The sequence below is a fragment of the Cheilinus undulatus genome, linkage group 13 (genome assembly GCF_018320785.1).
Source record: "Cheilinus undulatus linkage group 13, ASM1832078v1, whole genome shotgun sequence".
Lineage (NCBI taxonomy): Eukaryota > Metazoa > Chordata > Actinopteri > Labriformes > Labridae > Cheilinus > Cheilinus undulatus.
The window spans coordinates 24,514,592-24,529,244 of NC_054877.1; the positions used below are offsets into that span (position 1 = coordinate 24,514,592).

Here is a 14,653-nt window from a genome sequence, read left to right on the forward strand (position 1 = left end):
TACATAATGATACAAAATTCAGCAAAACGTGGCAATAATGGAATAAAGTGGCTAAAAAGTGGCAAAACGGAATATAGCCAGTGGCTGAACACTACATAGGCCATTGTTTCTTTCCTTTTATTTATTTATCTTATTATTATTATTATCTTATCATTTTTTAAATATATATTTTTATTTATTTATTTTTATATTTTCTTCTTCTTCTTCTTCTTCTTCTTCTTCTTTTTATTATTATTATTATTATTTTCATTTTTTATTTATTTATTTAAGTTGGTTACCCTCCATCTCCCAGCTGGAGATGGAGGGTAAGAAAAGATGAGAGCATCGGGGAGGAGGAGGAGGGGTGAGTGCATGGGGGGGTTTCTGTGTTGTACTTTAACTGTAGGTTCAAACAAAATACTTTTCATGATGTCATGGATCAAGAAAACTCTAATAAAATATGTTGGAAAAAAGTGGCAAAACTGAGTTTAAAATGGCAAAAATGGGTAAAGTGATAATAGTGGGTTAAAAACAGCAAGAAAAAAGAGGAAAATCTGGGTTTTAAGTGGCACAATAGTTTTGAAAATTGTTTAAAGGTGGCTAAAATGGGTTAACAGTATAAAGTGTCGTCAAGTGATAAAATGGGTTAAAATGGGCAAAATTGGTTAAAGTAGCAAAGAACATTTAATGTGGAAAAACTGCAAAAATGAGTAAAAATTGGTATTAAGTGGCAAAAAGTGATTAAAATCACATAAAGTAGTGAAAATGGGTTAAAAGTGGCACAAATGGCAATTATGGTTTAAAATTGGCAAAAAGTGGCACAATTCAATTTTTCAACAGCTCCAAGTTGAGAGAACTGTTTGCCAGGATGCTGGCACCAATACAACTGATTCAACTTATATGCATTTACATCTTGAATAAATCACATCTGGAGATGGCCCATCTTCTGGGTTTTCAGGGGCCCAGCCAATGCTGTGGGCAGGCCTGGGTGAGGTTTATCAAAGTGGCCCAGTGATCCTTTTTTCAGTGTGTGGCCCATTGTAGAGATCTGAATTGTTTCCATTTGTAATGGACAAATGTGGGTATTTATTATAGAAGTTTGTGAGCTCTAGCTCAAACATTCAGTGAGTTTTGGGTAGTGAAACAAAATCTGTTAAAGCCATACCTGTTCTCCCCTACATGTTAATGCAGTGCAGTACATAGGCTGGAGTTACTTTTATGTCCTGCCTCAGCTGGATTATACAATTTCAGGGCTTGAAATTCTGGAAATAAACAGTCACTGACAGAGCGTAAACAAGTATTTTATCACTCACAGTCCAGCTCAGCCTGACCTCAGTCTACACAAACACTGACTGCATGCTGCTTCACACGCCCTCAGAGGAGAAAGTACCTCACAAATCATAAATTCAGAAAGAGATTTATCTGCATGAAACCTGAGAGGGAATCACTTCAGCTCTTTCTACTGCCATATTACCCTCTCTCTCTCTCTCTCTTTCTCTCTCTCACATACTCTCTCTCTCTCTCTCCTCTCTGTGTGTGCTGATGGGAGGAGCGCAGCGCGGCTCCTCTCTGTATAAGAAGTGTTGAACGTTCAACAAGGGATTTTACACAGCTACTCAGGAGAAACGAGATGATCTGCCCTGGAGCCGCAGCAAAATGCTGGATGGACACCTACTCCTGGGATGGTTATCGTTCACAGTTATAGTCTATCTTCTCAACTTGCCTGGACCGACGGCTGCGTATTTCGGGTAAGGACTCAACTGTGAGTGCAGTGATGCTGAATTCATTGATTTGATTGGCTCCTGCGGCAGGTAACTACTTTTTTCGGTCATCATCAAGTTTACTGGAAAGTTAATTCAGCATGTCTTTATTTAGCCTTCCTGCAGCAAAGTTACTTGTAAAAACTTTTAATAAGTTAAATGAGCTTTCTTGATTGCTTTGATGCCTGCGGGGGTCTGTTTGGCGTCTTTACGCGCCGTTACGCAGCGCACAGCTGGTGCAGCAGCAGGTTGTCTGCGCGCGATCTGGCGTCGTAGAAGCTTGTAAAGTTCAATTTTATAGCAAGCAGGATGAAAGGTATCTTAGTAGGCAACAGCATCTATTATAGGTAGATATACGCAGCCTCGGAGTAATTTTGGCCCGGGAGATCACACCATTCTTTCCCTGACAATTGAGCCAGTGCGCGCTGTAAAGTTACCCCCTGTGCGCCTGAATGGCAGGTAGCTGTGAGGTGGTTATTTAGCTGAAACAATTTGTAAAATCCTAACAGCCGCAGAGCGAAAGGTGAGTGTAGTCTACATTACGCCTCAGACTCAACAGCTGGTAACAATAAAGCGATCTGACTGACTGAACTGGTGGCCGAAACGTCTGCTCAGCTTGCACAGAAAATTCCCCCATCCAGCATAAACATCACACAACTCTCTCAGGGCTTCTCTCTCCCTCTCTCTCTCTTCTATTATTTCTGCTGCCTCCATCAACTTTAAAAACACCAAGAACACGTGTAGGGAAATTAATCCGAGCTTTTCATGAAGCGTGTAATTTTCAAAATAATGTTTAATTCAGTAAGAGAAAATGGTGTTGATTTCAAAGTCAGTCATTCCCTGGGAACGCCTTGGATTTTTAGGTGTAGCCCACTATGACCACCACTTCACAGTGGGCTGTTAAGGCAAGTTCTCTTCTCTGTCTTGGCTAAAACAGAACATTCACCCTGAAGGGAGGCAAAGGTTGTTCAAATGAGGTCAGCATGTCAGGTGGGTGAGGGCAGCCACCTGAAACTGAAGAGCCAATAATCCCTTGAAAATGCGCCCATTGGATTGTTTCAAACCTATACAGGTGGATCAGATGAATGATCCCGGTGCCGTTCAGTAGTATCCACAAATATCAGTGTGGATGTGTGTAGTTAGTGCTCTCCTTGGCTGTGAGCGGTGCAGACGCACACAAAGACAAATGGCTGTAGACTGTGGAGCGATGACACTTGAAGCCTTTCCAGCAGAGTCAAATTTATGGGAGGTATGGGTGTTGTGCAGGATCCAGGAGTGTTAGGTGATCTGGGAACTGTTGTGAATCTGCAAGAGAGCACGGAAAGTGTCCCCTAAGGGCCTGTAAGACCAATCGACCTTTCTGAAGGCCTTTCCCTACAAGTTTTGTTGGGACAAATAATCCTTTAAATGATTCGAGCTTAACTATTTTCTGGATTTCAAACACCAAAGTTGTAATTTATACAGTGTTCCCACTTCTGTGGGTAAATGTTGTTCATTTGGGTGTTGGCACTCCTTAGAGTGATGCAAACATGCTGTATGAGACTTGTAATAGCTCTCTATGATGGAAAAATCTCAGCCCTTCTCAGTGTTATGTCACCATAAAGTTAGGCACATATCAAGCACTACAGTATGTCTGTCTTTGGTTTCATCTCATTAGAAGGACAAATGTAACTCAAAACTCTCTCTGTTCTGCAGCAGTGTCACCCTTTGCAGGCTGAGTGTATTAAGTTTGACATGCCAGACTGCCACTCACATGAGCCTTAATGGTGCTAATGGTAATGCATATTTACTTATTCAGTTAGCACTTGTTTTCACTTCTGGCTGTCAGTCTGTTCTGCACAGGCAGAGAGAGAGACATGTGGAATTACAATACGCCAGATTTATTATTTCTCACCCCGCTGAGAAGAGAATATGAATGAGTGTCGGTGAATGATTTAGCCGAGGAGACTCAGAGAGAGCTTGCACAGGTGACACAGATACAAAATGTGACCGCCCCGTGGCCAACTTCCCAGAAACTCGACACCGGTGACACTCGGGCACAGTCCTGACTGCACTCACACAAACCTGTGCAAATAAATATTCGGCGAGCACGAGGCATCCCAGGGCCTCTTGAGTACTGATTTACTCAAAATAGAAGGTCAATGTTGCATACCCAATTTCCAGAGTGCGGTGGAGCGTAAGTGTAACATAAACACAATCTCTCCTGCCCATAGTCTGCGCAGTTGAGGGTGGGGTGGGATTCCTTGCGTAGTCGAGCACCCGCTTAAATTGTCATCCTTTGCCACAAGAATGTGAACGCTCATTTTCTCTCCCTCAGCCTGTTGTGGCAGGTGCTGGTTCTGCTAAACCCGTTATCATCAGGGCTGAAATCAGAGATATTCACTCAGTTTTTGCTGCTTGACTTAATAGTTAACATCACCTTGACGAGATGTTGGATAAACTGTCAGAGGAGGAAGTGTGCTTGATCCTTTTACCCTGTCAAAGTGCCCTCCAAGACGAGTCTGTTGGTTTAAAATGAGTTTTGGTAAAAGGCATGTCATTCTGTGGCCTTGTAAACTCTCCTGAATGCAAGTTCTAACACTGAGTCAAAGTTTGTTTTTATTTAGTTCATGTGCAACACATACAGGAAGGCTAGCCACAGTCATGCAATGAGGATTTACCGATCACCAAGGCTGCCACAGCATCCGGAAAGAGCAAATATAGTGGTTGCTTTTTAATTAGTGCAATATCCTTAACCTTCTCTCATCACTTTGGTGCTGAAGCAGAGCCGATGCCCTATCAGATGGTAGAATTGTTTTTAATGCCCCATTAAGCGAGGAAGAATGCCAAAAACAACAGGATAACAAATGGGATGTGTGTAAATTTACAGAGAGGGAGGGATTTCTGAGTATGCAGCTGTAAAAGGTTTTTATCACTCTGCTGAATTAGCTCCTGCTGTGTATCAAACAGCAGCATTTTAAAGTTTAAAGGAGCCTTGTTTCTTTCAGCAGAAATGTTACAAGTTGTTTTTTAAGCAGCTCCATGTAAACATTTCCTCTCACTCCCCTCCTGTCTGCCTCATGTGCGTGCCGGCATCCCTGCAGCGGTTTGTGGGGAGCTGCTGGGTGATTACCACTCATTAGGAGCAGCAGAGTTAGTGCGGGCTCAGGCCGACGATGCCTGGCAGACAGCGGTGGCGGGCGTCTCATTACCGGGCCTTAAGGACTGATTAGGCCTGACGGGCAGCAGGGCGGGGAGCGCCGTTGATAGAGGGATTTCCCAACTTCATAGGATATCCTGTGGCTATAGCCACACCTCAAAGGGTATCACTTTACTGTGAGCCAAGTAGATAGGATTCTCTCAGCACAGGCGCTGTGACCATGCAGCGTGGTGAGATCACGCAGACCTGCAGGCTTAGATAACAGACCGCACGGTCTCTGGATAGAGAAGGCTTTGTTTTCTTTATATTTCTGTTTGATACATCCGGATTAGAGCTGAGCCCTAGTCTGCTCTGAAACATCCCTGTGGAAGGAGAGGCCTGTGATGCCTCTGGATGCCACAGGGGGGTGCAAGACTGACCGAGAGAGAGGGACGCTTCTCAATCAGCACTTTGTGACCTTTCAGTGTAACAGAAGGAAACTTGGGAATGAAGTGTGAAAATTTAAAGGCAGCCAGGTCTAAATGAGAAGAAATTAGAAAAAGAAAACTGTGGGTTTTCCCTGTGCTTTGATGTGGTCAACCTGCTTGATAAGTTCAGTGTCTGTCAAAGCAGAACTGCTAACCTCTGCACTGAATACAATGTTTAATGCTCAAGGTTACTGTTATTTTATAAGTTGAAGCCTCTAAAATTGCTGAACATATCTTTGTGAGGAAGGTTTAACAGGTGTCAGACAGGGCTGAACAATTCGGGAAATTAATTTAATTGCATTTTTTTGTCTACAGTGGAAGAATTGCTTCACACATCTATTTCTTCGGCCACTTGTGTTGGAGGGCAGGGTGTCCAGCAAGCGGTTAAAAAAACAGTTCAAAGGGGTGTTTATTTGAAACATTTTGGTACTAGACTCTTAGTAAACAAACCTGATTATTTTGACTCATATTGCATATTCAGTATAAATTGTAAAATGAATACTGCGCACAGAAAAACCTGGAGCATTGAAATCTCAGTGTTAAACCTGTCAGAGTTGATGTCAATCCCCAAATTGTAATTTTAACTCAATTCTGAATTAAATTCCCTTCATTGTTGAAGTTATCTGACAATGTTGATACATTCAGTGTTAGTCCAACTCTGAGGAAAGCCGTTTGATCTAATTTTGTCCACTTCCATATCATCCCTGCAGGGGGGAGTTTTTCAATCATGCCCTTGTGCAAAGTGTTTAGATGTTGCCTGTTGTGCAGAGATTACTGCTGGGATTACATTGCTTGTTTTTCTGCTGGATTTTTCTTGTTTTTTATGTGAGACACTTCTGCACCATTAGTTAAGTTATTTACTGAGTTAGTATGTTCCTGCCTGGGGGAAGGGATGGTAAGAAAGGGTAGTGAGCTGATTCTTATCAAAGAGTGTATCTTTGCTCCAACATTACCAGAAAACACCTGACTTTGCCACAGGTGTCCAATGCTACATGGCAATCTTTGTTAATTATGAAGAATAGAGTGCAATCTTTTAATTATTAAAATTAATTGTTAAAAACACTTCTCATTTACACCCAAAGTGAAAACAAGTGATTAAATCTTTATTTCAGTTAATATTGATGTGATTAATTACATCAATATTTACACCTCAGTGTTAATATGAAAACACCACTTAAATAGGTGGAAATGATACACTGAGAGAGTACATTTCTAAAACAACAAAGAAATGTTAAACTAAATTAACACTGGTTAATGTTAAGAGGAGTCGTTTTTTAACTCGCTTAATTAGTGTTAAGGTACTAAATCTCCAAAAAGAGTCAAATCAACAGTCTGAGGTGTGAACCCATATAGACACTGTAAAAGTATAAGTATTAACTTTGACAGTGTTAGTTTTTGCTGTACTACTGTGATTTGAAAATTGCAGCAGATTCTCTTGCAATATTTGGATTGATTGCACAGCCCTAGTGTCAGTAGAGGGCTGTCATGGGCTGTGTATTGTAAAATAACTGTCTTTTTTTAAAAAAACATTTGTGATGATTGCAAGTCTTTGAAAAAGTGTTCCTCCTCTAGTTCTGGTGTCATCTAACCTGACACAGCGGATGGATTTGTTTCGCACATCCATCTGGAAAACCTTCAATACTAAGTGTTTGGGAAAGGGCAGAGGATTCAAAAAAACTCGGAGTGTGATTGGATGTATGTTCTGTCTGTCACATCTTTACGGGCCAATCAGAGCAACAAAACATGTGACGTAGCCATGACAGAGGTACGCGAATCATAGCGACTGCAGACATGTCAGTACATGACTTTTGTCATTTTTGAAAAGAAAACAACTCACTGCTGTTCTTTGTTCTTTTTTTTTAATGAAGAAATGTCACCAAGTTCTGATAAAACTGGCGCTTTAGCAGCATCCACGCTAATGTCTTCTGCCATAACGTCACCAGCCTCTTGTTGCTGCTTGCTTATGTCACGACTGGGACCGCTGATTGGTCCTGTCACTTTCTAACTGGGCCCAAACAGTTCAGATTGGAGCTTTGCAAGATGGATTCGCCAGTGAGAAATGAAACGGGCATATCCATCTGCTTTGCAAGGTTAGGTGTCATCTGCATGCCAGGAGAGACCGCAGCTAAGCTGTACTGAATTTTAATGGACTGCTCAATGGGCTGTGCATTTTATTGGTGGAGAATTTCAGATATTGTCAGGAAACTCTCATCGAAAGAAACTCCACTTGGTTAAAACATGATGATCTTTGCAGACTGAGCTGGCGACATGGGCAATTTGCAAAACAGGAAAACTAATATAGACTCAGGATTCTTTTAGTGGTTAGGAATTGATGAGATGATGCTAGTTAGCTTAACCGCTACATCCTGTGTTTTCCATCTTCGACCACAGGCGTTTCTCTCTGCCTGGTTCCTGGGAAAAGAAGAGAGCTGCCACTTCACGTGTGCCAAGATTAGCCAATTGACAAACCCTCACTCAAGCCTTCTGGAGAATATCACAGCATTTTTCATGTCTAGGTTTATCTTTTTCATGATTTAAAGTGTGCCTTTTGCAGCCTCTAAGATAAATTCTTAGTCTTTAATCTCATGCACCTGTTTTCAGCGATTTATAATTTCATAAAGGATGAAAGAACGTTGACTGTGCCTTTTAAAAACTGCAGGGCTTGACTTTAGCTGAGCTTTATCAGGATGATCTTGCATAAACACACTCCTATAGAAGCCTGACCCTGCATGCACTCCCTCAAATATGCAAGTTTGCCAAATGGGTATTATTGCAAAGACTAAAGTTAGCTACTAAAATACATATTTTCATCTGTAAATGTTGAGTTTGAATAGACACAAATGGACATGAATGGGCCTGGCTATGTCCTTGGCTGTGATTAACCCTGGAGGAGTTTTTGTTTTTAATTGAAAATGGCCTGCTTACATGACTTTCAACTAATTACTACTGTTTTAATCATCAGTCAGCTGTCAGGAGGCCAACTTTTTCACTCCAGGCCATACATAAGGTGTGTTTTTGCTCTGAAAGTCATGCAATTCAGGGATATTTGTCAGGTAGCAACACTTTCAGCCTTTGTCATTTTTGATTTGGCGTTCTAGGCCTCTCAGGAGAAATACCTAATCTGAGTAAATAACCACTAATAAACCCTGGCCACTTGCAGTTACTTAGGCATGAGCGATTCAAAACAGCTACTGTTTTGTTTTGGATTTTGTAGTTTGACTCTGCATGCTCGGTTTATTCTCCAAAGTACTTTTTGCCCAGTGTATCAGGAGCGAACAAACCTGGCGTTTCCAGCTGCTGCACAATTTCCAATATCTGCTTTGCAGAATTACACCAAGTTTAGAGTCTAAGTGTTTTGCTCTCTCACCAAACAGCCACAGTCTGAGTCTTGTGTCAGCATGTGCGAACCGGTGCGAGCCACGTACAGTATGTGTGCCTGAACGTGTTTGGTACAGGGTTGCTCAGTGCCATGGTGTAGGCTAGAACAGGGGAGTCATGTGGACACCGCTGCGCGCCCAATCTGTGCCAGTCACACAGTGACTATAACTGAGCTGCTGACCTTAGAAGCCTTGAGTTCTCACATAGCAGTTAAACCTCTTACCATGCCCCACACTCCCATTCCCAAACCGGCCGTCCTGCAGTCCCACCGCTCAGCTACCACCAGCGCTTGCATGCACGGCTGTGGATTAAAAAATTAGGCTGAAGTGTAACTTTCCCCCTTTTTCTTTGAGAGCTCTGAAATTTATGTAGTGGAAAAAAGTGAGTCAGAGACTTAAAAGAAAATATGCCAAAAGCATCAGCCATGCACATTAAAAATCTCAAGAGAGGACATGAACAGGAACTCGACCTGATCAGTCAATTAGAGGGAGTAGTCTGACACGGCCTGTGTGGGTTGTAAATGACCAGAAGGGACAGCGCATGATATAACATTGGGTCATTTCCTGTTAAGTCATGCAAGATAGCGAACTTTCTCCCCCTCATATCGTGAATAGCAGCGCTTCTAGATGTTGCATGAAATCCCCACTACGCAGAAAGGCTCATTACTCAACCAGTAATGACTTAGTAAGTCTCAGGCCCTGCAGGGCTGCTTTGTTTTCAAAGTCGTTTTGTCATGTTACTGTACTGTGTCAGTCACAGCTTGTTAGGAGTAGTCACAACACCCACTGCTTTCAACCGCTGACTAATCTTATCTTAGCCTCATACATAATGCTTTACTCTTTCCCCTATTTTCTGGTTTTAATGCCTCGGTGAGTGAGCGCTGTCACCATGGCTGTCGAGGAGAAAATGTCTGAGTTCAGAGAGGGTTTTTGACTCTTTTTGGACAGGGGACAATAGCTGGAGACTCCATGTACCAGAGAGTCATTGGTCCCTGATTCATGGTTCCTTCAATTATTCACGTTTAAGCTGTAGAGCGCTGTCAGACACAGTTAGAGTGGGCCAAAAGGGAAAACACCACACACACACACTCACATTCCTACAACCTCTGGCATGGCTCTGGGTTGTGATACACCAGATGGGACTTGGGCAGGGTGGTCTGAAGTTCATCCAACATTTCTGAGAATAGCATGTACGCCCCCCCCTCCTCAAAAGGAGCATTTTGCACACAGTGAAGGCAGAAGGAAAATATGAAATAGAGAGCAGGAGATTAGCATTGGTGAGTTTTATTTCTTGCAATAGCTCAAGAGGTTTTTAAAACATTCACGGACTAATCTCAGGTGAGCTCAGTAGTTTGTCTTCCTGACAGTTCCATGTTCATGTCTGTCGTTGTCTCGTGTTCACAGACAGCTGTGGTTTTGTCTAGCAGGGGTTTTGTTTTGAGGCCAACAGCTGGGCAGAGTGATTGGCGTACGTTTAGAGTAGCTGACCAGTGGGAATAGAGGAAGGTCGGAGAAAAAAAAGAGGAGGAGGCGGGGGGTACATTGTGATCTAGAAGACACCAGACCACACAACCTGCAAGCCCAGACTGAGGGGGAAACTCTTTTTTTCTGCCTGGGCGCGTTCAGCCATGACTGAATCTTGTAGGTGTTGACTTTAGGTAGTAAGTGCCCATATGCATGAGCACATGTATGCACACATGTTCATGTAAGTATACATGCAAACCAGCACTTGTTAGTCTGTTGGTAGAGCGGAGAAGGTAAACAGGCGAGGACCGCCAAAACACTTTCTCAACTCTTCTCGTTCTTATCTCTAGGTTTGAAAAATAACTAGAGGGTAGAAAAATGTTGGCATTTCGTTACTCTTGGCTTCAGAATTTCACTTTTTTGTCATGTTGTAACTTTGAAGAGGTATTGATATGACTTTACATTATTGGTTGTTATCTAAAAGTCTAAATGTGGACCACACTGCTCATAATTCTGCTGAAAGCAAAGTAAAGGGCAGGTACGGAGGCCCTAAGCTGACGTTCACCCATACATTTTATTTTATTCTCTTTTTCTCATGATAGAGAGAATTTTCCATATGTAGACTTAAAACCATATTTACTGCTACCCTAATCTTTGGATCAGTTTTTCCTTGAAGCCCCATCTACCTAACTTGGCATGTCAGATGGATGTGTTTCACACATCCATCTGGAAAACCTTTGATAGACGGCGTTAAGGAAAGGGCAGAGGCTTTGAAAAAAGACTCTGTAGGTTATTGGATGAACGTTCTGTCACATCTTTATGGGCCAGTCATAGCAACAAAACACGTGACGTAGCCACTAATGAACTGTGCCTACGCCCCTACCAAAGAAGTAAACTCCATTAAAAACTGCATAACACGAACCATTGCAACTGTAGACATGTCAGTACGTGACTTATGCTGTTTTTGAAAAGAAAACAACTCAATGCTGTTCTTTGTTCTTCTTTTAATGAAGAAATGTCATCAAGTTCTGATAAAAATTATGCTTTAGCAGCATCCAGCTAATGTCTTCCGCCATAATTGCACTGGCCTCTTGTTGCTGCTTGTTTACGTCACGACCCTGCTGCACCCGAAAGTACTGCCCCTCAATGCTGATTGGTACTGTCACTTTCTAACCGGTCCCACACGGTTCAGATTAGGGTGGCCATATGTCCGGCTTTAGACAGTTCGAAATTTAATTGCCTTGTCTGGCGTCCGGCGCAGCCTCAAGCCAGACGCTTATTTGTCCTTTTGGAGTGGCACCTGAACATAAAGCAGCATATTGTCCATTGCTCTCTTTCTCTGCACTTCAGTCCAGTGTTTGTATGTTAAATATGAACCTGGTAATGTATATACAACGTTGACCAAACATATCCTTTACCTGGCCGTCACACATTAGTAAATTAACCCTAAAGATATCTACTTTTGGAGATCGGGGCCAACCGTGATTAATTAAGTGCCCGCGGTGTCTGCTCGCTCTCCCGCTCTCTCTCTCTCAATGCTTGCTGCACAGAAACTCTTATCACGTCTCTCCCGTAAATTCACCCGTTATTGTGCAACCTCTCTTGTCAAACGTCAAATTCTATCATTTAGTTTGTGAATTTATGATAAAACTCCATGAAGTTCCCGTGCTGGTTCTGATTAGGAATTAACGATGTTGTCAAACTTCTTCGCACATTTCAGCTGTTTTAAAAACCAGATCGCATGTGAAAATAAATAAAGACAATGTATATTTTAAGGTGATTTAACAAAAGATGAGTACACTGAAGCAGGAACATAGAGAGGAAGAGAAAGAGGCAAAATATATGAGATGCTGTGTGTGAGGGAAGGGGGGGGGGGTGCAGGGGTGAGTGTGGGGGGGGTGTAAGGGGGACAAGATCAGCTGCTTTATATTAGTTTTGTTTTGAGGAGAAGACCCAAATAAAACAGATAGCTAATAAACTGGGATTAATGTTATGATGAAAATAATTAATCCATAGTGACTACTTTATTTAGACAGATGGAAATAAAAAATATCATTATTTCAATAAGGAATGTGATCATTAAAATCAATGATAATTTTACTAACCAAGAACTGTGTCTTTTATATGCGACTAACTTGGGCTAAATTGCAAAGACTTTACTATTTCTTATTATTGTAGAAATATATCCTTTAGTTATTTTAAGATACTTTTGAGTATTGTTAAGTGAGTATGTTTGGGCGATAATGGGGAGCCTCATATCAGAGTCTGCTTAGGGCCTCACTTTGGCCAGGGGTGGTCCTGGATCAAATTGTCCTTTAATGAGAGTATCTCAGAATTAGTGTATCACGATATCACCAGTATCATGGACAAAATTGTAATTCAGTGGGGAATACACTACAGTCCTATTTGTTGCAATTATTCTTGCTTCACTAAGTGCTGCAAAGTGTCCTCCTTTTTGGTGCTGTAGAGAGCTGACATTATTTTAACACATGGAAAATTCAAGGGTGAGTGTCTATGAGTGAGTGTCTATGTTTGAACTTATGAATAGCTGGTGCGACCCATAGCTGAACTGAAGGGATTTTTTGTGAGTCTAATTTGTGTGAAAGCGTCAGTGTAAACCGGGGCATAACAGTTCACAGAGGTCACAAATGCGTTTGTACCTCAGTTTTTGGGTCACGGATTCGTACAATTTTGGCTCAACAGAAAAAATGCAACAAAGATTCCTGGATGTTGGCATATTTTTGGGTTTTCTTTTGACCTGGCGGTAGTGACAGTTGCAGTTTGCTCCATCCAACATTGTTTAAAACTACCTTTGATAGCTGGTTTGTAGTGGAGAGATCATTAGACAGAAAAAAGAACAAACAAATCATGCAAAGTAAAAAGCTACAGAAATAAATAACATCTCCTATTATGAAATTATAAAATAAAAAGATAAAAAAGATAAATAGAATATTTTCTGTCCCATAGCTGTTTAAGAACAGCAGTTGTAGGGCTTATTTCTACTAAACCAGCACTCATGAGCCAGCAACGCTGTGCTGACTAGTTTATGCAAGCACAGACATTTTAAAATGCGCTGGTAATGTCTTCAACTCCTTCGGCCTAAATGTCCAGAGGCTTCTTAAAAACTAAGTGAAGTTAAGGAGAGGAGAAGCTGGTGAGTCAAGTTACTCCATTGTATCTTTTGCTGACTGCTCCTGCTGATAACTTTCCTTTTTGGGTTTTGCTGTGAATGCTTTTTCTTCTTTTGTTGTTTACTATCGGTTAGCAAACTGCTACAAGCATTACCACTACCTGGATTGAGATGGATATTGTGTGAAGGCTATGTTTTTGCTTTTTTCTTCATTCAGACCTTTGTGTAATGTGTAACTGCATGCACCGAACTGTGACATCCAAATCGTGACCGTTTGGGATGATTACAAAAACCTTTACAGTGTAGTGATGTGTCGTTTGTGAACGAGCCAATAAAAAAAGCTGACTCTTTTATGTGAACCACAAGTTTTGTGGTTCTGTGTGTTATTTGATTGATAGTATGGATGATCTTTTCCCCACACTGCTCTTCTACAGGCACACCACTAGCTTGATGGTGTTACATTTTTGTTTTATTTTAGGTGTGTCATACAGCCAAACATGTGAGCAGAATTCATCTGACCCACAGTGTGTTTTTTAGGAGACAATTCATTTTGAAAAACCACTCTGTGACATTTTCATTAATTAGACATTAAGCACGACTGGCGTAAAATACCAGCATAAATATTAGTCATATGTCATGACAATGCTAAATTTGGCTGGTCAAATGAAACTGAACTAGTACCCAAATAAAGAGTTGTTTAAGAGCAGTAGAAGTTGACTCTTTTTTAATGAACTGAGCCAAATGACCCAGATCACTAAAAAGAGCTTGAATTCCCATCACTACCCTAATTCATACACAATACATAAGTAGAGCAATGATGAGTAAAAAAGAACAAAAAAGAAATAGGAAATAGGAACTACAAAGACAGAGAACTGGGATTAAAACTACAAAAAATGTTTTTAAAGGTTACATATTTTACCCTTTTAAGACAACTTAATATCGGTCTCAGAGGTCCCCAAAACATGCCTGTAAAGTTTGTTGTTGTTGTTGCTGAAAAAAAAAAAAAAAAAACCTGCAGTACTAGATTTCAGCATGTCTAAAAACCCCTCTGTTCCAGCCCAGCTCAGAACGAGCTGTTTCTGTGTCTGTAGCTTTAAGAGATGTTTGACTCCGCCCTGACTACACCCCCCTCAGGAAATGGATGTGGCTTAATGGATGTGACTTTCTTGATCATCCTCTCAGCAGGAGAGGAGGGCAGAACTTTCTTACAAGCGGGGAGGGCCAACTGAACCTGGGGGCAGTGCTAACACCCCACATGATATCATAAAGGGAAAATCTGGGAACGGCTTGTTTCAGCTCACATTTTCTAAAAGGTGGAGAAAGAGATGGGTGGGAGG

General features: G+C 41.5%; 1 protein-coding gene across 1 annotated transcript in view; it reads left to right on the forward strand.

Moving 5' to 3' along the window:
• Positions 1–1,590: 1,590 nt before the first annotated feature.
• Positions 1,591–14,653, forward strand: part of wnt9a (wingless-type MMTV integration site family, member 9A) — a 37,976-nt gene continuing 24,913 nt past the window's right edge. The window contains exon 1 of the mRNA XM_041804081.1: positions 1,591–1,727. Within this exon, the coding sequence (XP_041660015.1) occupies positions 1,636–1,727 (92 nt within the window). The 5' untranslated portion in view covers positions 1,591–1,635. The remainder of the gene's footprint in view (positions 1,728–14,653) is intronic.